The sequence below is a fragment of the Phalaenopsis equestris genome, unplaced genomic scaffold (genome assembly GCF_001263595.1).
Source record: "Phalaenopsis equestris unplaced genomic scaffold, ASM126359v1 Scaffold000349, whole genome shotgun sequence".
NCBI lineage: Eukaryota > Viridiplantae > Streptophyta > Magnoliopsida > Asparagales > Orchidaceae > Phalaenopsis > Phalaenopsis equestris.
Window position 1 is genome coordinate 85,608 of NW_018164791.1, and position 25,038 is coordinate 110,645.

Consider the following 25,038-nt stretch of genomic DNA (forward strand, 5'->3'; position numbering starts at 1 on the left):
GAATGAGAAATCCATTTAATGTGGTCTCGAAATGGAATAAGAACTCTGCCCTACTCGTCGAATACTAACAGACGAGCTCTGCCCTACTCGCCGACTACTAACAGACGAGAAAATAAAAAAATCTACATCCATAAGACACTAATAATTTTTAGCGGGATCGAAAATGTCCAAATGCTAGATTTGGCGGGATTCCATAAGCACAAATATACGTTTTTTCCGGTTATTGGGCGGAGTTCGGGTCGGTCACGCATTCTGCTTATTTATTTTCGTGGGGGGCCCACCATTACACATGTTAATTTTTCATTCGCTACCGCATGCAGAGAATATGAGTTCGTGAGACCTAATAATTTTTCATAAAGCAGGGACATTCCGAACTATTACGAATTTTTCATTCGCTACCGCATGCAGAGAATATGAGGTCGTGAGACCTAATAATTTTTCATAAAGCAGGGATTACACTATTACGATCCAAAATTAGCAGCTCTAATTACTGATGTAATATTTTCACAGACAACCGGCCACACGAATCTATTCTCTTCCTCAGGCAGCGAGCGATGGCGCCACCGTCGCCAATTCCGGCCGGCCCCTCATCCCTTCACGTTCTTCAATTTCTCAGCAACGCTCTCTCACAGCGCGGCCCTTCTGCTCTTCCCTACGCCGAGGAGACGAAGTGGCTCATCCGCCAACATCTCGTCTCCCTAATCGAAGCCTACCCTTCCCTTCGCCCGCAAACTTCTTCCTTCACCCACAACGATGGCCGCACCCTCAATCTCCTCCAGGCCGATGGAACCATCCCCATCGTCTTCGCCAATGTCGTCTACAACATCCCCTCATCCATCTGCCTCGTCGATCGTTACCCCTTTTCCCCTCCCTCCGTCCTCCTCAATCCCACCCCTGACATGGTAGTCAAACCCAATCATCCCCACGTCGATCGATCTGGCTGCGTCCGCGTACCCTACCTTCAGAATTGGGTGTACCCCTCCTCAAACCTCGTAGACCTCGTTCGCTCCCTCTCCCAGATCTTCAGTAACGATCCTCCTCTCTTCTCCCGTCAAAACCCTAATCCTCCCCCAAATCCCATTCCATTCCCTCCTCCAAATCCCATTCCTTCCCCTCCCCCCTCGGTTTCCCATTTATCCTCCCGAATCCTCTCCTCGCTGGCCCCCTACGCCTCCCGGCTACATGGCAGGCCGTCTGAGGACTCCACCGAGGTGTCCCGTCGAAACGCTATCAACAAGATCATTGAGGCCGTGCAAGCTGACATTGCCGGGCTCCATAAGACGCGTGAGGTGGAGATTGAGGGGATGTTTGCTTCGCAAGCTGAGCTTCGGCGCCGGGAACAAGAGCTCGCCAGCGGCATCCGCGAGATGTCGGAGGAGAAGGAGAAGCTCGAGCAGCAGCTGCAACTTGTGCTTATGAACACGGACTTGCTTGAGGAATGGGTCAAGCAGAGCGAGGGGAAGTGGCCGCACGAGGTCAATGTCGATGATGTGTTTCAGCCGGCCGATGTGCCCTCGAAACAGCTTCTTGAGTGCGCTGCGGCGGACCTTGCAGTGGAGGACACCATTTATTCCTTAGATAAGGCGATGCAGGAGGGATCGATTCCATCTGATTTGTATCTGAAGAATGTGAGGGCGCTGTCCAGGGAGCAATTCTTTCACCGGGCGTTGGAAACTAAGGTGCGAGCCGCACAGGTTCAGGCTCAGGTGACAATCATGGCAGCTAGAGGTTCTTCGCATTTTGCTTCATAGGAGGTTAGTCGGATTTTTCAACTTGTTCCTGAGCAAACTATGTTTTTTATCCCCATTTTTATATTATTGTGTCTAGTTCTCGATGATGTTGCTTGCAAAGAGAAATATTTCGGTGTGATTTGGTTGATACTCCTCTTTCTCTTTGTGCATCACTTTATATAACTTTTTTAATCCATGGCTTGAATTTCAGCAACAATTATTTACTATATTTTGTTTGTTTTTGTAAGTTAATGATTGTATTTAGTAGTGGGAATTTTCTAAAATGAATGGGTGAAATTGCTCAAAGTGTGAATGACTAGTAGTTTTTTAGCCAAGCTCAATTTAGTCGGTAATTACAATGCAGGACAAGATTACAAGGATTTGCTTCAGTCAGATGAGAGTTTTGTTTAAATTTCTTCATTGATTTTAGCTGGAAAATCCTTTCAAACTAATAAAGGTTGTTTGGTAACGAATTTAGAAGCTTTAGCAAATCCGGTATTTAAGACAAAATTGAGATTTTGTAAATTGGGGATTTAAGGTAATTTTGAGAAGAAACTGGATTTACTAAATCATGATTTAAAAATTGTCATTTTTTCCGTCTGACAAGATTGAACATACACCCTAGTTTCCGTTATCATACAGCCCCTTAGGAATATCATATAGCTATGATGGTTTCTCTTAGATTATTCATCGCTTGGCAAAAATACTATGAATCCATACTCCTTGTTGGTCCCAAGTTTGGATAATAATACTGATGACAAAATCTACAAGATTCATGAAGTAAATCTGATGACGATATTGGAACATATCTTGAATGTGATGCATCATTACATAGTGGTAAGAAGTGGGCAAGAGTTTACTAGAAATTACTTTGAAATGATGCAAAATAACATAGTTTGATCATGGTAATAGTTAGGCAATGATTTGTTCGAGTGTTTTTTGGAAGTGGCATCAAAACTAAACCAATTGTGTTTGAATGAGTCAAATATGGAATTGATAACTGATATTTCACATGAAATTTGGGGATTTAGTGGAAAGAATGATGAGAAGAACAAAGATATTATGTCTATAAGAGATCACCCAAGCGATTTTGTTTTTTTTTTCTTCGAGCGAACCCAATACCTTGAAATTTTTCACTTTGTTTTCAAACAATGTGCTACGCTTCCGAGCATGATTTTGATTTGGTTCATGTAGACCCAATTCCTAAGCTACTTAAAATAGTTGTCGACATAGGTCAGTCGTGATAAATTAAGTTTATATCAACATATTGCTTAGATTTTATTTATTTGGCATTTTTTTTCTTCCAAATAATTCAGAAGTTTTGTTAGTTGTGGATTTTATTCAAATTGCTTATAATTGAGTTTCTTTTTATCTTTTGTGAATCTTGATCAATTTGTGGTTTTTGATGATTTCAAATTCTCGCTGATTTTTTTTTTTTTTTGATATTCAATCATTAAATTATCATTTGACATGGATTTTTCATATTTTATTGACTTATAAAAATTTACTTGCTTGAACATCGATCTTTTGAACTACCTACTTTTAATCTAAGTTACTTGGTTTCATATATTGCATCACTTAGTTTCATTTGTAACCCCTAACCCCACCATATACTAAATCAAATTGATATTATAGCCGGTGTTATTTTTAAACTGGATTGATAAATTAGAATATTTTTATAAACTTTTTTTTTTTATTTTCAAAGAGTTAATAATGATTATGTTGAGGTTAAAATTTGTTTATCTAATTTTTTATAAAGGTACAATTTTAAGGAATTTTGAAATTTTATTGATAATATAACTGATTTTCTTCTTAACAATATTAATGATTTATAAGAAGTTAAACTTAAATTGAAGTTAATTAGATGTACTCAATCCACTTGGTAGTGTGTTATTGCTAATAACTCTACTTGGGTTAATACATATATGGTAATAGTGCAAAATAAGATGTGTTGTAGTGTGTGGTATAGCACATTGCTCCCATGGTGTCATTTTCTTGTTGAGGCAACAAGAAACTAACAAAAAATTTAAGTTTAGAATTGTACTTAATAAATATCAAAATTATCTATATAAAATTGTCTTAAATAAGATGGTTGAAATTGAAAGTGTTGAGAAAGATTGGGAAGACGTTGATACAAATATCGGTAAGGAGAGTGAGCAATCAACCACACTAGTGATTCTAATGAAAACCTCTTAAGTGATGGTAGTGGACTTACTTTTGAATTTAAAGTTTATGATCTTAGAGACTTCTTGTTTACAGTAAATTGCGAGTGATTTTTTTTTTATTTTACAGTTCTTGTTTATATTTTGGGATTGTTTACAGTAAATTGCGAGTGATTTTTTTTTTATAGTTCTTGTTTATATTTTGGGACATTTACATTCATACCAACCAATTCTTATGTATTTGCATATGTAACACGTAATATTTGCTTATTACATTTATACCACAATTTTTTTATATCACATGAAAAATACCACTATTTTAACTTTTATGAGGGAAATTCACATTTTCATGCATATGTAAAATTGCATATATTTAATAGTGATGTGTATGTAAGTCTTCCTAATATTTAATAGTTTATCTTAGAGTTAATGCTTCTATGACTTTTTACGATCATATATTGATTTTTAATAAAATCATTTTGAACTTACTCTTCTATTAAAGTATTACTTATTATTTATATTTTTTTATTAATTTAATATTTTAATTTTTAGATTCACTGTTTAAAGGCTTACACCTCACCTCACGATAAAAAAACAAATCAATATTCATTTGCACAATTTCAAATGGTCTCTGCTACCTTCCTAGGTAGAATTCCTGCCTTTGTTTCCTTCCTGAGCACACTTACGATGTGCCTCATGTTCATCACCTCTTATTCAGATCCTGCTCTCTTTTTAGGGGGTGCAAAAATAATGGAGTTTGAGAGAGTCTGATTTGTGTTCATGTTTGGCTTTTTCATTTTTGTTTTGTGTTTGATTTTTTTTTGTTTCTCGATCATTTTCGATTCATTTCAGCTTCAACAAACTTGTTCGACTTGTGCTCATTTTATGCATTTTTTTTTATAAGTAATGACACATAAATAAATAAACAAAAAAAAATCATAAATTGTTATTGCTCAAAACTTGTAATTACACAACGAATTACAAATTAAAATTTACAACTCAACTGATAACTTCGTTACATTTTATTTAATGAACTATCTACTCCATTATAAATTTACAATGTTGATTTTTATTTTCAAGTTTCTAATCTCAATGCATATGTTCCAATTTCTCTTCAAGATTGAATAGGATGGAAAATAGAATGCATATGTTGGGAGTCTGCATAATGAGAATTAATATAAACCAAGCAAATCAGCCACTAAATACCCATCATCATAAACAAAATCCTAAAAACTAACAGTAAAAATAGAATGAAATGAATATCTCCAATTTAAAAAGCCAACAACAAACTCTTTATGAAAATATAGCCCACTCATGTGTGTGTCCACATAGGTACAAAGAATAGCATAGGAGAAAATTTACCTGTTAGTCATTAATTGATGCATCACTCAGAATTATGTTAAAAATCCTATATTTTTTTAGGCAAATAAGTAAATTAAAGTATATTGATTATAACTTGCAGTGAAGTTATTCAAAAAAGAACTGTGCAATACTCAAATTTGTCAAATAGAGAATAAGAATTCATAAAGCTTATTCAAGACTAATGAGGCTTGTTGGAGTAAAACGATGCTTTTTGGGCTGCCATGGAAGCTGTTTAAAATAGTTACCTTTTATTCTTGAATATCCGTGGAAAGTTATGGATATTCAGCAGAATAGTTGACTAAGGTATTTTAGTTGGGGCATTTACATACATTACCACACAATTTTTATGTATTTACTTATATAACACTTAAAACTTTCATATTTACATTTATAATATTCAATATTTTAACATCACATTAACAATACCATCATTATTAACTTTTTAACATCCTTCCATGTGCAGGTTTACAAAACTGAAGTGTAATAGGTGTAAATATCGAACTTTAGGTGTTAGATATGTAAATACATAAGAACTGTGTGCTACATATGTACATTTCCCTTTTTTAGTTTTGCACACTTGGATTTTATGATTTAATAAGATCTTGTAGACTAGCCAAATCATGATTTTTGCTTTTAGAACATACATATTTCATTACCCATTAATTGATATGATGTCTCTGGATGACTTTTGTTCCACATGATTGTTTTGTCAAAATCCTTCCTGATTTATCATAAAATGACATATATATCTCGTTACAAAATTTAGTGTCAAAATGCACTTGACTCTTACTTCCTTCATTTGCACCTTTTAATACAGGCTACTCAAGTTCTATGTGTTATAATAGTGGTATTTTTGATATCTTATAAAAGATTTGGGTGATAGAAATGTAAAAAAGCAATATTTAGGTGTCGGACATGTAATTGCATAAGCTTTGGGTGGTATTTATGTATATGCACCTTGAAATCATCGTCTTAATCTCTTTGTTCTTTCTGGTTGAATAATTTACCATATTACAAACCAAGAAGAGTTTAAGGGCCTTTTTCTATAGTTTTATATTTAATTATTTCTTAATTATTTCTTAATTATAGGATAGTGAGGTGTAAATAAATACAACTAAATGGGGTGATGTACAAATTTTTTTGTCCATTCTCGCATGTGAAATCCAAATCTAAGAGGGCATTTACATGCATACCACGTAATTCTTATGTATTTACATATGTAACACCTAACATTCATATTTACATACATGCCACTCAACATTGCATCAAAAATACCACCATTACAACCTTTTAAAAGTGAAATGAACATTTGCATGCATTGGTTTATGGACACCCAGATGATTGATTATAAGTGTAAATATTAAACCTTGAGTGTTAGATATGTAAATAGAGCTGTGAATTTAGCTCGAAAATTGTTTAATTGCTCGAAGATTGATTCGAACTTTGGCTCGGATTGAGACCAGATTGAAATAAATCAGTTGAGCTACAAGCCAAAATCTTGGATTGAAGTTTTTTCAACATGATTTTGAGTCGGCCCCAAACCAACTCGATTACAGCTTATGAATCTGAATTTAGCGAATTTAGGTCCGAAGATCATTATCCCTCAAAAATAAATTCGATTTTTTTCGAATCGAAATTTAATAGAAACATGAGCTGAGCTACGAGCTAAAATTTTGGATCGAATTTTTCTTCGAGCCAATTTTGATTCAATCTTGACTTGGCTTGAAATTGGATCGTTAGCATCCTTATATATAAACAAATAAAAATTATGTCATTTGTATGTAAATTAATCTGCTACATATATGCCACATTAAAAAAAAAATTATTTCACTTTTTAAAATTGAAAATAGTGATTATTTTTTATGCATTATGAAAGAATTAGGGGCTCTATCGCAATGGATGAGATTTAAGTCAGTGGGATTTGATAAATTCTGTAAGGATTAAATCTCTATGAGCAATGAATTTAATAAATTCTATGAAATTATTTGGCAATTTCTGTCAGAATTTATGTGATATGGTTGTTAGAACTTAAGAACAGAATATAATAGAATTTAATAAATCATCTAAATTCAATTTCTTAAAACCTTTCAAAATAGTCAAACTAGTTTCTTAAATTTAATTAATATTTTTGTTTAAAATATGATAACTAATATCTCTGCATTTACGAAACTAATTAAATTAGATATTAAATAGAAATGTAATTTATAATAAAAATAATTAGTTATTAATTATATTTATAAATTTATTGGATGAATAAAGAAATTATATTTATTTATTTTATTAATCAAGAATTAAATAATAAATAAACATATCTAAGTGTAATTATTCTCATAATATTTTAATCAAATATTCTTTATTAATCAATTAAATTAATAAAATTAAACAAAATTAAATTCAAAAAATTAACCTAAATAATATCAATAGAAACACTTGTCAACAATACTCTCTCTCTCTTCGAAGCCCCACCTAGATTGCTCCTCTCCTCCAAACCCTCGCATGTGCCTAGCCCGCTTTGATTTCATCCAAAACCACCAGCTTCGTTACCGTGCCCTTGCAATTTGAGCTAGTTGGGAACGCAATGACAGGATCACGGCGTGACCTAAAACTCCTATTTTTTTCCACCTTCACGAGGGATGCGTCCATCCTAGATTCACTAAATCCACCAATTCACAGGATTTAGTAAATAGGGTATTCAAGGCCAAGATCCGTGAAATCCAAATTCATCAAATCTAAGGCCTTATTTTGTCCAAAATCACCATCTCACAAGATTTAGATTAAATCCAGCTTAAATCCTGCTATAAATCCATTACGAGACAGGCCCTCATATATAAATACATAGGAATTGGATGATATGCGTGTAAATGCTCCTACCCTATTATTTGATGTCATTCTCAAGCATGTTTAGTGCTCATGTGTGTGTGTGTGTTATAAATACTCAGATGTCATTCTCAAGCATGTTTAGTGCTCATGTGTGCTCATTCTCAAGCATGCACATATAAAGTATCTTATAAAGCAGATTTATTACATGACAGCTTCTTCTGAAATCTGAACTGTTGGTTCTACTTTTGGTAGGATTTACCATCGACGTTAAGCTGCTGTTGATGCATTATGTATCTGAGCTCGCATATTTAATGAGCAAGCAATCTCTGTTGTCATATTAATTACACTCGACATCTTAGTTACCTTTTCAAAGTGTCCCCATCATAGCCAGGCCTTTCTGGAAAGAATATCATTTCATCTAGTGGCATTATATAGCCTGAAGATTTAATTCCTAAGCTTTCATACTTACACACATAGCAATGCGTATTTTTCATGCATAATTTTAAAAGCACCAATATGAGTGTATGTAAAAATGAAAGTTTAGGCATGAGATCTAAATTTTTCCCCCCAAAAAAAAAAAATTAAAAAAAAAAAAACAAGCCTAGTATTTAAACAAGGCATAAAAGCTAGGCTAATACAACAAGAGGAAAGATGAAATAACTTTCCCCCACCAAAAACCCCTCCATTCCTCCCTGAAACTTAACAAAACATCAAACAAAAGCTTCCATTCCATTCCATTAATGGAAGCTCGGGAAGAAAAGAAAAACCCACCCCAAACCACTTCAAAACCAGCACGATTAACATACTTATATTTAATCAAAATAATTATATATTCATAATTAATAATAACATGCATCATATAATCTCATTTGAATGCTGTGTCCAGGAAGACGGCATCGTTGAGATCAGCAGAGAAGAGGGAGAAGCCGCCCATTTGGCCGTGAAAAAGCCCCAGTTCGTCGCCGGTGAGGTTCAGATAAAGCTGGTAGGTCTCGTCCGACGCTTCATCCACTTCGTTGGAGCTCGAAGAATCAGGAGGCCCCGACGGAACCTCCCCGCCCGCCGACGTGCAGCTCTTGCTCTCCGTCATCGGGGCGGTGGTGGTGGCCTCCTCCGCGCGGAGAGTCCTCTGCGGATTTCTGAAGGCGTCACCGATCTCGGAGTTCCAGATGCGGAGGAAGAAGTCAGATTGGGGTTTGGCGGTGAGGAGGGAGTCATCGGGGGGTTCGGAGTCGGTAGTGGAAATGTTTCCGCCGACGGCGGCGGAGGATGCGGAGGAGAAGAGGAGCGATTCGCGGGAGAGGCGGGCTTCGGCCTCAAGGCGGGCGCTTTCCCATTGGGTCATGTGGCGGGTGGGCGGAAAAGAGGCTGTGGAGGCGGAGGAAGGGGAGGAGGGGGCGTAGGTGTCGGGGTTGATCCCCATTCGGAGAAGGCGTTTCTTCAGGTGAGTGTTCCAGTAGTTCTTGATCTCGTTATCAGTCCGGCCGGGGAGCTGAGCAGCAATGGTGGACCACCTGCTTATTTAATTACTGGATTCAGTGAAGGAGGTGGACAAATCGAACCACTAAATGGGGGATGGGATGGGAGGAGAGTTAATGAGGAGAGAGAAAGATGGGACCTTTGGGACGACGACAATGGAGTTTCTCTGAGAGAGAGAGAGAGAGAGAGAGAGAGAGGAGGGGGAGGGCTTATAATGCATGTTGCCGCATTAAATGGCGAGGACGCGTCACGAAGGAAAACAACAAAAAGAAAAAGAAACACATAAGATGGTAATAAATGCAAGAGATGTGTGTGTTGCAGATTCTGAATTCAGGACTTTTGACATGAATTCAAATCTGCTCTTTTTTTAACGCACACAAGTCAAAGTTACAGTCTTTAAAAAAAACTATATTTAGTGAAAAATTTTCACTTGCTATTAAAGTTATGAATTTAAAATGTTGACTGGTTGGAGGAAAACTCTAAATGGAAAAAATGGCATTTTCATACATACCCACCCAATTCTTATCTATTTACATATTTGACATTACATGAAAATATTAGCATTTTAACTTTTAAAAAAAATCTACTTCCGTGCATAAATTGATTGTTATATAAAAATAGTATAGATATAAATTTAAATATAAGAAATATATAAAAAAAATATGAATGCAATCAATATGAGAAAAAAAAAATGCAATCAATCATGGAGGAATAGGACGATAGTAAAAAATGGATTGTTTTTGTTTGGTTGCTATTTATTAGTGGGGATGGAGTTATGGACAAAACGACAGATTTATTAGTTTTGATCCGTATTAAATCCGACTTCACTATCATGCAAAGCGGTTTCTGGTTGTGCTAGACATGATTGGACTCATAATATATTAAACGGGGACATTTACAAGCATACCACTCAATTCCTATGTATTTACATATCAAATACCTTAACTTTAATTTTTGCATTCATACCACCTAGAATATACATGTAAAAGGTGTAGTTCACTTGAAAAAAAAAAAAATTTAAAATGATGGATGTATAAAAGTAAAGAAAGTAAAATTTTGATGTTAGATATATAAATACATATGAATGGGGTAGTATGTATGTAAATGGCTCAAATAAAAAAAAAAATGGGTTACAGCAATTAAAAATTACATACAAATCACTGGAAACATTCCTATTTACAAACCTAGCATCCTCCTTCATCCAAAATTTTTAGTTCTCACTAAAATATTACAATTCACAATAAAAAACCAATCCATGTTTTATCATTTTTAACAATTTCTCAATTGATCGTTACACCTAAATGCATCAATTTGAAATAATATTTTAGCCACATAAATTTTAAATATAACATTTTAACCACTTTTTCATTACAACCAACCCCTCCTAAAACTCACTCATGAGGTTTTGAGTGAAGGTTTTGGATGATTAAAAAGTTATATTAAATGTGTTAGATGATTAGTATGTAAAAATTCAAATTTTATATTCCTATCATTGTGACCCAAACTTTCGCACATAGATCCTTCTCAAAGATTGTAAATATAAATCAAAATTGGGCCTTTAAATTAATCATCATGCTAATAATATGTTATAAAAAAAAAAAACAAGAGTTCAATTCCATTTAACTTGATGCATTTTCATTCTACCAAAGATCTTCCAATTTTGGGTCATTTACAAAAAAACCAAACAATTCTTATCCATTTACATATCCAACCCCCAAATTTCAATAGCAACATGCATGACACTAGAATCTTTAATATCACATTAAAAACATCATTATTACCTACATAAAATGAATATATTTAAAAAAAAAGTTAAATGCACCTTTTTTTTAGCACACCAAAATATTATAAATATAAATATGAAAAAGTTGTGTGGCATGTATGTAAATCTTCTAATTCTAAATTAAATGCGTTGGAACATATAAGATGTGCCCTTTTATATGCATAAAATCTCCACTTCAAAAACAAAAAATTTAAAGAGGAAAGGTGGCAAAAGCTAAAAAGCAGCAATAATTATGCCCGATATTAGGAATTGGCTTAATGACAAGTGATTAATGACAAAACTGCTAGATATGCAATTAATGAGAAAGTGAGGGTGCATGTAGTAATGAAAAAGACGGAACAAATAATTAAATTGTAATCAAAAGAAAGAAATGGACGGTTGTGATGCGTTACTTATTGCCGACGATCCCGTGCAACTGTATGATTGATTTCTGTTCTTCGGAGGTGAATGGCCCGCGCTTGATATCGGGCCTCAGGTAATTGGTCCACCGAAGCCTACAGCTTTTCCCGCACCGCCGCAGCCCTGCAATGGAATTCTATAAACTTCTGTTAGAATCACCGCCGTAGGTTTCGTAATGAACGGCTCAGATCGAGCTGAACGCAGATATAGACTACTGTCAGTGGCACGAACGTAATTTTTTTAAAAATAACAAACTATTTTGTCTTTTCCAGAGCGAAAATGGATCGAAAGGGTTGATCTCGAGGGAAGATGGAAAAAGAACGGAGGTTGGGGGTTAGGGAGATGGGGGGGGTGTGGGGGGGGAGAATGGAAACCTGCGAGCTTAGGAAGTGAGCACCAGCTACCATGGCCATTGGATTGAATGAAATCAACGAGGATCTTATCCTCCTCCGGCGTCCATGGCCCCTTCTTCAACCCTTGCTTGGAAAGAGTTAATGCTGGCTTTGAGTAAGAATTGAATGCTCCTGGCCCTGCGGCTCCGACGCCATTGATGACCATCCATACAACCACAGTTACTAAGGTTTTCAGAAGAGAGAGAAAGATAGCTAGGCTTCGGGGAGAGAGAGAGAGAGAGAGGGGGGAGAGGGGACTAGGGCTAGCTAAGGATTGAGAATTGAATGATATTGCTCTCCGTCATGGGAAAATGAGCAACTGATGGAGTGTGGGGGGGTTTGACTATTTATAGATGGACATTATCTATGCACGTTAGAACGATTTGACGGTAATACCCTTGAGAACTTAATTTATGGCCATCTCTATCCTCTTGAACACCCGATGGGTAAATTCTTAATATATAATAATTGCATGATGTGTATATAAATATTACACAATTCTTATACTTGCATATATAATATTTTCTCAAAAATTTACATGTTGTACACAATTCTTATGTACATCTATACATTCATATTTATATACTTAACATCTGGTGTTTTAAACCTATACATGAAAAATATGTATTTAATTTTTTTTAAATATAATAATATTATTCTTTTTTTATGTGATATTATAATTTGAAGCGACAAGTGTAAATATAAAAGTTTAGGCGTGAGCTATAAAAATACATAAAAGTATGCTCCATGTATATAGATACCCCTTATATTTATAACACCTTGATGTTAACTTATCCATTAACAATATTTAACTAATTAAAATGATATATATTTTTTTAAAAAAAACTAGTGTTAAGAAAACAAATATTAAAAATTAGGTGTTAGATATATAAATACATCAGATATATGTGGCATATATGTAAATGCCTCTATTATATTTCAAAAGATAAATTTAAAACATATGGAATACATTTTGATTAAAAATAAACAGATATAACTATATATTATATGTCATAACTAACTTCGCCATTCACTTCAATTAATAGATAAAACATCAATTTGAAACTTGGTTTGTTCAACTGAACTAAAGCTGTAATTTTATTAGACGGTTCTATAATATACGGTGGCACATAAATAATGTTATTTACCTATAAAAATTCAAAAGATTAAAATTTATGAGAAGTCACTGTTACGACACCATTCCCATCATCCCATCCGCCCATGCCTCTATCGTCCTCCTCTTCCACCCCCAGCCCTCCTCTTCTGGCTGAGGCCTCCTTCTCTCCCTTGACAGACAGCCGCCGACATCTCCAACGGAAGCTCAACCTCATCATGAACATCATTGGCCTCTAGCACTACTCCGGCACCATCAATGGTTGCAAGATTGCAGGTCTCATCCGCGAACTCCTAAACCCTTACTAGCCCAACGCCATCAAAGTCCTCAACACCTACATTGTTCAACTCACCCATAACTAGCGCATTGTTGCCGCCATTCTTGCCCCTCTCCTCAACTCGAACATCATCTCCGTCATCGAAGCCAACCCCCGCATAACTAGAAACCCTTATCGCCTTCCCTATCGAATCCACCATAGAAGCATAGGCGGACGAGAAGATGGAAAAGTTGTTGTGATAGAGATCTCTCCCGCATAACTAGAAACCCTTATCGCCTTCCCTATCAAATCCACCATAGAAGCGTAGGCGGACGAGAAGACGGAAGGCATAAATTTAATCTTTTGAAACTCTTATAGGTAAATAACATTATTTAAGGGCGTCCATATATAAAAATCCCTTTTTTTTCTCATTTAGTAAAATTCCAGTCAGGTTTTCAGGCATCCATATTGTGAAAGCAAAAAAAAACCATTAAATTTACATATGTAACATCAATTTTTTTTTTTTTACAAATCTACACCGCAACAATAATTTTTAAGCGCCAGCATCACCCTAAACATTAAAAACACTACCATAAGAGTGCCAATTTATGAAAATTCTACTAATTCAAAGATTCATATTTACATGCATATCACTCAAATTTTTAACATCACATCAAAATTGAAATAACATTCATATTCACATTTTCTTAAGAATTTGACATTATAAAATAAAAATATCATTAATTAAAATTTTCAAATCTAATGACTCAGAGCGGAGCACGTGTCACTAGGTAGAGCTATATGAGAATAAACAAAAATATCGAGAGACGGACCAAATATTGATCAAGTAGAGAAACAAGGGTAAACTGATCCAAAGACCGGCCGAACTAGAAATTGACATAGTCAGAGACCATTCAAGTAAAGGCCGGCCGACAAGAAGACGATCTGTCAGATATTCAACGACCTCACGACATGAAATCAATCAATTGAGGATTGAGATATTAAAAGGCGATCAGGGATGTACTTATCATTTCAAACTATTAATAACCCTCTATGAAATAGAGAAGTGTTAGACGTAAAAGAGGTTCTTGAAATCATATACAAAAACACCTGATTCCTCAAATATCTTTATACGTCTCTCTCTCCTTCCCACATTATGTTCCTTCGGTGTGATTCTTGGACAAATATAAAACTGTGTGATATGTAAATTTCCTAAGAGAAAATATTGCTTGAAAGAAGAGGAAGGGTTGAGTCATAATTGCCTGCGATGAAGATTAAGCTCGATTTGTGCGCCTTGCCACTCGAAGAGCGAGATCAGTATCAATCTTGAGAGAAATATCAAGTGCCTTTACTGAATGTGTCAATGCCCCACTGCAAGAGAAGCATAAGATGCACCATAATTGTATATTATGAAAATGAGGCATTTACATGCATACCACGCACTTCCTATGTATTTATATATTTTACACCTACATTTTATTTTTTTCACATTTAGATCACCCAATTATTTCATATCACATAAAAAAATACCACTGTTTAATTTTTAAAGAGTCAAATGCACAGTCTCATGCATAGGTAAGGTTACAACATCCCCTCTTTTGGCCACCTTTTAATCTTTATATTCATCTTCTTCCTCCTCTTCCATTCATAATATGTTTTCACTCAAGTAGGCTTTGTGAAAATGAGTCCGGCTTGATATAAATAGAGTGATCGGAGCATAAAGTGCTTATGCCATCGTTATTGAAATTAGCACGAGAAGATCTATGAATAGTGGTTCATATTTTTGTATCATCGATGGTATAATGATGTACAAAATACATGTACGATAATTCAATCATTGATTCAACTTAAAGAGATTTTACCATTCCTCCAATTTTTACACCACAAACACGTCGTCATGATGCCAAAATCTAACCAAATTGTGGAAGGAAACCAAGAGTAGGTTCAAGCCAATTCTTTGGATGCCAAATAGAAGCATGGTGGTATCATGGTTGTGTATATAGTCAATGGGAAAAAGAAAAAAGGAAGTTTCACACACACTAATTCTTATGTATTTGCATATCTAGCACCTATGCTTCAATCCTTATATACATGCCACTTTACCTAAGCATGAAAAAGTGTATTTCACTTTTTAAAAGTAAAAAATGGTGGTATTTTTTATGTGAAATGAAAGCTTTGGGTGGTATAAATGTAAAAAGTTTAGGTGTTAGATATGTAAATACATATGAATTAGGTGGTGGTATGTATGTAAATGGACTTCTGCCAAGTGGTTTGAGAGGCATACCTAGAAATGTAGGTGACACCAGTTTCCCCTATTTTCTTCACGGTTTCAAGCGTAACATTTCCAGAAGCCTGCAATCATTTGTTGAAATTCATTTGTTGAAATTCAAAGATGGTTAAATTTCAGCACTCATAAAAACATCAAAACCAGTGAGTGGGCCCATTGTTATAATAAGGAAATTTTGGTTTAGAAAAACATTGCCTTCTTTTTATTGATAAATTTTAGGGAATTTTACAAACATACCCCAATTCTTTTGTATTTACATATCAAACACCTAAAGAAAGAGATGTATGTATATAAGAAAGTTTAGGTGTGAGATATATAAATATATAAGATTTGTGGGGGCATGTATGTAAAATGCCCCTAAATTTTATACATTTTTTATATTTTGGTTAGAGACCATCCAACTTCTAAAAGTTCTAATTTTACTGATCATTAATGAATGGAATACTAAATCTTTTTATTAGTTTATTTAGTAGTTATGAATCCATCATTTTTTAACATTTACATCGCAAAACAACTTTCCTAGTAAGAGAAAAAAGGACTGCAGTCTTCAAAAACATACAAAAAAACCCCTAAAGTTCATCTTTGATGTTCACCATGACTGTAAAAAACAACTTATTTTTAAAAGCATTTCAAGAAAAATCCTACTTTTAAATAACAGGTGGATGAAGTAATTTTCAGCAGCTGGAGTGAAAATGAATAAATTCACAGCCCAAAAATTTGCATGTTCTCATATATTATCGTCTCAGGGTAGTCCGAGAGTCTAAAACAACATCAAATTAGCACCTACACTCTTTAAATTGGGGTGAAACAGTCTTTCTTGTGGACCATTTCAGCCCATATTAAAAGAGTTTTGGGACTAAATTGTCATTTGTATAAACTATGGAACTAAAATGACCCGTGCAAATAATCAGGGAACTATTTTGACACTTTTCTAAACTATAAATAGAGAAAAAATCACCCAAAGCAATGCTAAATACCTCGGTCTCAAATCTTCCATCAATCATTTCCACAGCTTCTTTAAGCATTGTTACATCAACATCCCCATTTGGCAGTGGAATCACCATGTTGTCAAGCATTATTCGAGTTAAGGAACACACAGTTTTGCTCGCGTAGTTTAGAACATCCTTCACTTCCTCTAATGTCCTTGTCTCAATCTAAATAATGAAAACTCAGAGAGAGAAAATAATCCTTCACATAGCAAAAATGCACCATTTGAGTACAAAAAATTAGAAAACCTACTGTTATCAATAAAAATATGGAAGATTTAACATACATTACCCCTCAACTGCTATGTATTTATATCTCTGGCACCTAAACTTCAATTTTACATATGCCAACTTATCATGCATGAAAATGCGCATTTCATTCTTTCTAAGTAAAAAAGCTAGAGTTTTTTTAACTTATCATGCATGAAAATGCGCATTTCATTCTTTTTAAGTAAAAAAAGCTAGAGTTTTTTTGTGGTACGAAAAATTTGGGTGGTATAAATGTAAAAAAGCAAAGTTTGTGTTAGACATGTAAGATTTGGGTGGTATAAATGTAAAAAACAAAGTTTGTGTTGGACATGAAAATACATAGGAAATGGGTGAAACACTTGTAAATGCTCCTAAAATATATATAGATAGGAGTATAAAGGCACAAAAAAGAAACCCTATGCCAAAATGCTGAAATGTTAAGATAACATGACTAAATATATTAAGAAGGTTCTTCTTCTTTTCTTTTTTTTTTTAATTCACACACTAATCCGTATGTACTAAGCCTTGAACTCAACATCTTTGCGGTTGGAGATAAAGCAACCAACCACTATGGCAAATATATTAAGAAATTGTGGCATTTCCATGCATACCACCCAATTCCTATGCATTTAGATATCAAACAACCAAATTTTACCTTTTATATCTATACCATCCGAACCTTTTATATCACACAAAAAGTACCATCGTTTTAAATTTAAGAAAGTAAAATACCAATTTTAATGCACAGATAACGTGCCATATATGTAAGCATTGAAGTTTAAGCATTAGATATGTAAATACATAAGCAATGAATGGTATGTGTGCAAATCTTCCTAAAATATATGCAGCGCCCAAAATTTGTTTTCCGAAAATATACCTCGACAGGAATCTTAAGATTCTTCTTTTTCAAGAACGAATCGACTGATTTCAAAGCATTTACAACACCACCAGCGATCGATATATGGTTATCTTTTATCATCACCATGTCAAACAGGCCCATTCGATGATTCTTTCCTCCCCCAATTAGCACCTATCGTCACATAGCTTGGTGAGCAAGGCAAAACAAGCAAAGCTATTAGGGGTGTTTACATACACACCACGCAATTCTTATGTATTTACATATCTAACACCTAAACATTTATATTTACATGTATACCACAAAAATTTTTAGCATCACATTAAAAATACCATCACTGCCTTTTCAAAATTGGAATACACATTTTCATGCATAGATCTGTTTTATAAACGTAAATATCAAAATTTGGGTGTTAGAAATGTAAATACATGAGAATTGTGTGGTATATAAATTTCCCAAGATATTAAAGTTTCACGAGGATGAGAACTCGTTAAGACCGCCCACTTATCGACCAAGCGTAGACCCGGTGCTGTTTTTCTCGTCTCTAAAATCATTGCAGGATATGCGGCATCAGCCATGGACTAAATGAAACAAAGTGATAAGTTAGAGAGGGAAGGGAGAATTTGAGAGCGAATAGTACCGCCACAAGACAGAGAATCAAAGACAAAGTTCACTTCATAAATTGCAATAATTCATATTTTTATTAAATAATTTAGGAGCAATTACATAAATAGCACACAATTCTTATATATTTACATCCTCACATCTAAACTTTCATACATACACACATATCACTCAAATCTTTAATATCACATCAAAAGTATCACTATTATCACTTTTAATAGGGAAATATATCTTTTCATATATAGGTTTAAGGCACCAAAGTGTTATGTATGTAAATGTGAAAGTTTAAGAGTGAGATATGTAAATATATAAGAATAATGGGCTTTGTAAATGCCCCTAAAAATTAAAGCAGATGTTCTCTAGTAGTGATTGTTTCATATTTTAAGGTTTATACAACATTAAGCAGGGAAGCATAAACATGAAGTTTCAGAAAAAGATATCCAGGACAATAAGCTGGTATCTGCTCCAAAGATTTTAAAGGTTGATTTTGCAAAAACCAAACATTTTAAGGAAAGGCTCCACAATAAAAGATTAACTAAAAAAATGGATGAATGATGAATCGCACCTTAGTGAAAGTCGCTATTCCACTCATTCTCTGCATGAAGTTCAGTGCAACCCTTTCGACTACAACAATACTGTGTGCACATCCTTTACATGAAAAAATTCATTCAAAACATAAAAAACTTAGTTAAGGGATTTCTAAATAACACCAATTAATAAAAAGCATACAAATAGTTGGTACATAAAGCTCCTAATGCAATTATATCTCTAAATTGCAAAAAGACTTACCGCGACTCAAACCCATGACCTCCGAACCACAAAAAAAAAACAAGAAATATTTACATATATGCCACTCAATTCTCATGAATTTACATATCTATCACCTGAACTTCAATTTTTACACACATGTCACCTTACCCTACATGCCTCCTTACCTATGCATGAAAAGATGTATTTCACTTTTTAAAAGTTAAGATGGTGGTATTTTTAATGTGATATAAAAGCTTTTAGTGGTATAAATGTAGAAAGTAAATTTTTGGTGTTAGATATGTAAATATATAAGAATTGGGTAGTCTGTATGTAAATGCCTCAAGAAACAAGCTAAAAATTACCCCAAACACGCCAACTAAATAGCCTCACTACACAACAACAACAACAACAACAAAGCCTTAATCCCACTATGTGGGGTCGGCTACATGAATCCTTTTTCTCCATTGCGTCCTATTTAGTATCAAATTTTCATTTAGTTCTAGTAAATTAAGATCATTTTTAATACAATAAGCCCAAGTCTTCCTAGGTCTACCTCTGTTTTTCTTAACACAAGTCGAATTTAAAACATCTACTCTCCTAATCGGATCATCTAATGGTCGACGTTTAATATGACCAAACCATCTAAGACGACTTTCTCTAATTTTGTCTGTCACAGGAGCTACACCAACCCTATCACGAATATATTCATTCCGCATTTTGTCTCTAAGTGTAAAGCCACTCATCCACCTAATCAATCTCATCTCGGCAACACTTAACTTATTATTATGCTTCTCTTTTAAAGGCCAACATTCAGCGCCATAGAGCATTGCAGGTCTCACCACCATCTTATAAAATTTTCCTTTCAGTCTTAGCGGTACTTTTCTATCACACAAAAGGCCCGAAGCATTCCTCCACTTCAACCAACCAACTTGAATTCTACTATTAACATCCCCATCTATATCACCATCGCTTTGGACAACGGACCCAAGATATCTAAATCGTTCACACCTTTTAATAATTTGATCACCCAAAGTCACACTTCTGTCACTAGAGCTATTACTACTAAAATTACATTCCATGTATTCAGTTTTAGTTCTACTTAAACGAAGGCCTTTAGACTCCAATGTAGACCTCCATAATTCAAGTTTTTCCTGGGCTTTTTCTCTCGTTTTATCCACGAGAAGAATATCATCAGCAAAAAGCATACACCAAGGTACATCCTCTTGTAGATGTCCAGTAAGACCATCCATAACTAAAGCAAAAAGATATGGGCTTAAAGTCGATCCCTGATGTAAACCAACAGAAATAGGAAAATATTTTGTCAATCCTCCTTCAGTTTGAACACAATTAACAAGTAACAGCTCTAGTATACATGTCTTTAATGACTTGAATATAAGTCATATCAACACATTTCTTCTCGAGAACTCTCCAAAGGATATCTCTTGGAACCTTATCGTAAGCTTTTTCTAAATCAATAAAAATCAAATGTAGATTCTCCTTATTATCTCTGAACTTCTCCATCAAACCTCTCAATAAATGTATAGCTTCCATAGTAGACCTGCCAGGCATAAATCCAAATTGATTATGAGAAATTTTCGTGATGCATCTTAACCTATGTTCAATTACCCTCTCCCATAATTTTAAAGTATGCGACATCAACTTAATTCCTCTATAATTTGCACACTCTTGTGCATCCCCTTTATTCTTAAAAATGGGGATCAAAATACTCTTCCTCCACTCCTCAGGCATCTTTTTAGTTTTTAAAATAATATTAAAGAGTTTAGTAAGCCAAGAAACTCCCAAATCTCCCAAATATTTCCACACTTCAATTGGGATATCATCAGGTCCTACAGACTTTCCACTCTTGGTTACCATATACTAAACACTGTAATCAAAATACACAGAATGTAAATATTCTAAACACTGTATGAAATTTACCATATACTTTTCCAAATTGCATGCCTTTCCTAATGTAATTTCCATCTCTCACAGACCACTCAACCTGCAAAAATAAATTCATTAAATTTATTAGTAATATAGATGAAAGAAAAATAACAATATCTTTATGAAGAAGTTAAATCCCACCTTTAATGAAGGATCCAGCTGATCAAAAATCATCTCAGCAAGGGCAATCCCAGCAATGACACCATCTTCCTTAGCAATGAATTGGGCTTCAACTTCCATTTCAGAAGGAATTGTGGCTAAAGATGTTACATCTCCTGCATATCACAGAGCAAATAATATTGAGAAACTTGCATATATAACACAATTATTATGTGTTTACATATTTAACACCCAAATTTTGCTATTTCCATTTGTAACACCTTGGTATCATAAACCTACGAATGAAACTATGTGTTTCACTTTAAGAACATAGTGATGACGGTATTTATCATTTGATGCAAAAGATTTGAGTGGTGTACATGTAAATATGAATGTTCAGGTGTTAGATATGAACATACATAAGAAATGAGTGGCATGTATGTAAATTCACCTTTTTTTTTTTCATTTTTATAATCCATGATCTTAGGATAGAAGATGGTGGTTCATTAATGCCAAAATATAATGTTATCACCCTCATGTCATGAGTTAAGAAAACAAAGGAAACAAAATAGAACATGCTCATATTTAGCATAAAAAAAGAGTAATTTTTTTCTCTTTATTTCATAATAATATTATATAGTATATACTTTTAAATTCATTTATGTATCTTGATGTACTATGTAAACTTTTTTAAGATTATAGAATGAATACTTGAATTATTAAAACTTCACAAAATTGATACTTTTATGGTAGTATTTTTATGTAAATAAGAATTTCATGAAAAATGCCACACTAAAGCATCTGAAGTGCCGAAAATGACCAAAATCCCTTGCATTTCCATATAGCCACCCAGCAAAAATGACGAATTACAAACACCAAGTCAAGCAATACACTCAGTTGATGAAATAGATTGCACTGACACGTCCGAAATATCAAATTTGCTTAGGGTAGATATTTACAATTCCCAATTTGCCACAAAAAACAAAAAAACAAAACGCAAAATTTACCAGCATGTGAAGCGGCAAGCAAGTTGAAAATCTGTTAATCCGTTAATGCCTCGTACCTGTAGAAACTTGAAAATCTCACAACCTAGTCCAATTGTCACTCTTGAAGTCCCATCTCATTGACTTTTATCCAGTTAAGAAGGACTGAGGGGAATCAAAATCCTAATCTAAGACATTTGTCGGGCAGCACACTCGCCTTGGCAGTAATCCCACAAGCAACTCTCTGCCTTATGCTACTTGAGATCGAATCACCACTCAAGACTCCCTAGATCTCTCTTACTTTTTTCTCCTCCACTCATCTTCTTGACCAAATTCACACTAGCAACTCCTAACACTACTCCCCTTTTCCACTCAACTGCTCAACACACAAATCAAAATTGAGAGCACTCGCCCGCCCCTCCTATTGTACACTCCCGCTCCAGCTCCTCTCTATCCTACTATTGACAGGTGTAAGGTAAATATAGGAATGGCCTCAAAATTTTAGGGGCTGATACAAATCACTTTTGATATTTGTTTTCTATTTTTTTTTAAAATTTGTTTATACTTTGATTTGAAACAAAACATGTTTGATATATTGATAAAGATATAGTTGTTTTTGAAAATACTCAAAATCACTAAAAGTTGTTTTGAGTGTTTTTAAAACATATTTATATGTTTTTAAAAACAAAAAATAAAAGTATAATGAAAACATATCAAACAAACATGTTTTTAAAAACAAAGAAAAAAAACAAAAATAACACTGATCCCAAACAAGCCCTTAAGTACCTGTGCACATTATTCCAACACAACAAGAAAAATATAAAAATAAGAACTCAAAGCTGTGATAAAGCCTTCTGTTATTGCTGGATACAGGTAGAACAATTCTCAAGTTACTTCAGAATACTATCTGCAATAATATTTAACAGTAAAGTTTCAATTCAAGAGATCACTACAAACCAAGCAAGTATAGCACATTTTCAGCAAAACAATAGTAAAAAAAAGTCGCACTGAAATGAACATGCATAGTCCCAGTAAGCTTCAACAAAGCTAACCCCCAATTCTTACATATTTACATATCTAACACCAAAAGTTTGGTTTTTACACTTATATCACCCAAATCTGTCATATCACATCAAAAGTACCACTATTTTTACTTTTGAAAAGTGAAATACACATTTTTCATGTATAAGTAAGGTGTTAGAGATGTAAATACATAAGAATTGAGTGGAATGTATGCAGCAATTAGGTGAAAAGTAATATTGCCCTTGCTCAAGCATGCATGGTTTTAAGCCAAAAAGGAAAGAAATATAAAATTTCATAATTAAGTTCCAAAATCAATTGCGAAACACAAAATAAAAATTAAAAAAAAAACATTTAAAAATTAAGAGCATTCGAGGAATTTAAAAATTGAAATAATTACTGTTCAGGCCGCTATTGAGACATTCAATTCATGAATCAAGCTTTTAAATAAATCGACTAATACAAGAGGAGAATTAAAAAAAAAACATTTAAAAATTAAGAGCATTCAAAGCATTTAAAAATTGAAATAATTCATGTTCAGGCCGCTATTGAGACATTCAGTTCATGAATCAAGCTTTAAGTAAATCGACTAATACAAGAGAACAAGATAAGTAGACCTAGGTCTCCCGCATCTTCGGCGAGGGCGAGAGCGATGACGGCCTTGATATCATAGGTTGGGTGGGATGGTGGCTTAACCACCAAAGATTCTGCAGATGCCGTGGAACCAGCGGCTTCCACAGAAGCCATGGCGACAAATTTCCTCCTGAATGCATGTTCCGAAATAACCTAATGAGAAATCCCGCCCCCAAAATATCAGAGAGACGGGCAGAATAGAAGGGACGAAAAGAGTAGCGGCAGCAGGCCGGAAAGGAGAAGCTTTGGCGGCCGTGGTGGCGGCGGCGGCGGTGGTGATGCGCGAAAGCCTTGAAATGCTGGTCATCGCGGGTAAAAGGGTGGAATTATTAGCCATTTATGTTTAAGAGAAGCCATGGTTGAGAAAAAATATTCCATACGATCTCCCGCATAATTTATATGTATTTATATATTACATTTTTTTTTTTTGCTAAATGAAACTATTTATTTTACTTTTAAACTCTACTTAAATGTGGCATGTCTGATTTAATATTAAATATTTGAGTGTTATATAAATAAATATAAAAATTTAAGTGTTAAATATGCAAATCCCTAAGAATTATGTGGCATGTATTGAAACAAAAACAGTCATATCTGCAATTATTATTTTTCATAGAAAAAATACATTTATTTATAGGGCGATTACATACAGAGCACCACAAATATTGCTATTTACAAATTCAGCACTCTTTTTCATCCATATTTCAAATTCTCACTCAAATATTAAAAGTCATGAAAAAACTCCAACCTATGTTTTTCATTTATATCAAATTCACAATGATTTGAGCACACATAAATGCGTTAGTTTCATAGTTCAAAAAAATCACCTAGATGCTTGCTTTGTAAATAATAATATTTCTTGTGCACTGCATGCAATTCTTGTGCACTGCATGCAATTATCTGTTTACATGCCTACCGCTCGAGTTCAATACATTAACATATCAACTATGTGCATAACTCCATTCCTATGGATGTTAGGCCATTAAAATAACAAAATTTTACACCGATGGCATCTCTCTCCTAGATCACCATGAAAATCATGAATGTTAGACTCCTCTATATAATCCCTGTCATGATGGGTCCAAGTGAGCCATATCAGCACCATAACAT

General features: G+C 34.3%; 3 protein-coding genes across 6 annotated transcripts; 1 reads left to right on the forward strand and 2 right to left on the reverse strand.

Annotated features, from left to right (window-relative positions):
• The first annotated feature begins 478 nt into the window (after positions 1 to 478).
• LOC110026078 (protein ELC-like) lies at positions 479 to 9,015 on the forward strand. 2 transcript variants are annotated; one of them, XM_020726864.1, is made up of 2 exons: positions 479 to 1,754; positions 8,961 to 9,015. In XM_020726864.1, the coding sequence occupies exon 1, from the start codon at positions 555 to 557 to the stop codon at positions 1,749 to 1,751; it is 1,197 nt and encodes a 398-aa protein (XP_020582523.1). In that variant the 5' UTR covers positions 479 to 554; the 3' UTR covers positions 1,752 to 1,754; positions 8,961 to 9,015. The 2 variants fall into 2 exon arrangements, with proteins under 2 accessions (XP_020582523.1, XP_020582522.1); XM_020726863.1 differs by lacking the exon at positions 8,961 to 9,015 and adding an exon at positions 5,718 to 5,823.
• LOC110026079 (transcription repressor MYB6-like) lies at positions 8,940 to 12,293 on the reverse strand. Its single transcript, XM_020726865.1, has 3 exons — positions 12,110 to 12,293; positions 11,729 to 11,858; positions 8,940 to 9,588 (listed from the first exon to the last, which is right to left on the reverse strand). Exons 1-3 carry the CDS (start codon positions 12,291 to 12,293, stop codon positions 8,940 to 8,942), a joined length of 963 nt encoding a protein of 320 aa, XP_020582524.1.
• Positions 12,294 to 14,714: 2,421 nt separating this feature from the next.
• LOC110026086 (nicotinate-nucleotide pyrophosphorylase [carboxylating], chloroplastic) lies at positions 14,715 to 24,085 on the reverse strand. 3 transcript variants are annotated; one of them, XM_020726876.1, is made up of 9 exons: positions 23,913 to 24,085; positions 21,335 to 21,468; positions 21,188 to 21,251; positions 19,065 to 19,147; positions 18,373 to 18,456; positions 17,897 to 18,049; positions 16,762 to 16,938; positions 15,782 to 15,849; positions 14,715 to 14,868 (listed from the first exon to the last, which is right to left on the reverse strand). In XM_020726876.1, exons 1-9 carry the CDS (start codon positions 24,040 to 24,042, stop codon positions 14,772 to 14,774), a joined length of 990 nt encoding a protein of 329 aa, XP_020582535.1. In that variant the 5' UTR covers positions 24,043 to 24,085; the 3' UTR covers positions 14,715 to 14,771. The 3 variants fall into 3 exon arrangements, with proteins under 3 accessions (XP_020582535.1, XP_020582536.1, XP_020582537.1); XM_020726877.1 differs by lacking the exon at positions 18,373 to 18,456; XM_020726878.1 differs by lacking the exons at positions 17,897 to 18,049; positions 18,373 to 18,456.
• Between the last annotated feature and the right edge of the window lie 953 nt (positions 24,086 to 25,038).

Bases quoted from the DNA above. Each gene is read 5' to 3' on its own strand.
- LOC110026078 (XM_020726864.1), top strand. From the start codon at position 555: ATGGCGCCACCGTCGCCAATTCCGGCCGGCCCCTCATCCCTTCACGTT.
- LOC110026079 (XM_020726865.1), bottom strand. From the start codon at position 12,293: ATGGTCATCAATGGCGTCGGAGCCGCAGGGCCAGGAGCATTCAATTCT. The intron at 11,859-12,109 runs GTTTCCATTCTC...ATTCCATTGCAG, and splicing joins CTCACTTCCTAAGCTCGCAG to GGCTGCGGCGGTGCGGGAAA. The intron at 9,589-11,728 runs GTAACGCATCAC...TTAAATAAGCAG, and splicing joins CACGGGATCGTCGGCAATAA to GTGGTCCACCATTGCTGCTC.
- LOC110026086 (XM_020726876.1), bottom strand. From the start codon at position 24,042: ATGGCTTCTGTGGAAGCCGCTGGTTCCACGGCATCTGCAGAATCTTTG. The intron at 19,148-21,187 runs GTAAATTTCATA...TTTCATGTAAAG, and splicing joins GCAATTTGGAAAAGTATATG to GATGTGCACACAGTATTGTT. The intron at 15,850-16,761 runs GTATTTAGCATT...AAATGATTGCAG, and splicing joins ATGGAAGATTTGAGACCGAG to GCTTCTGGAAATGTTACGCT.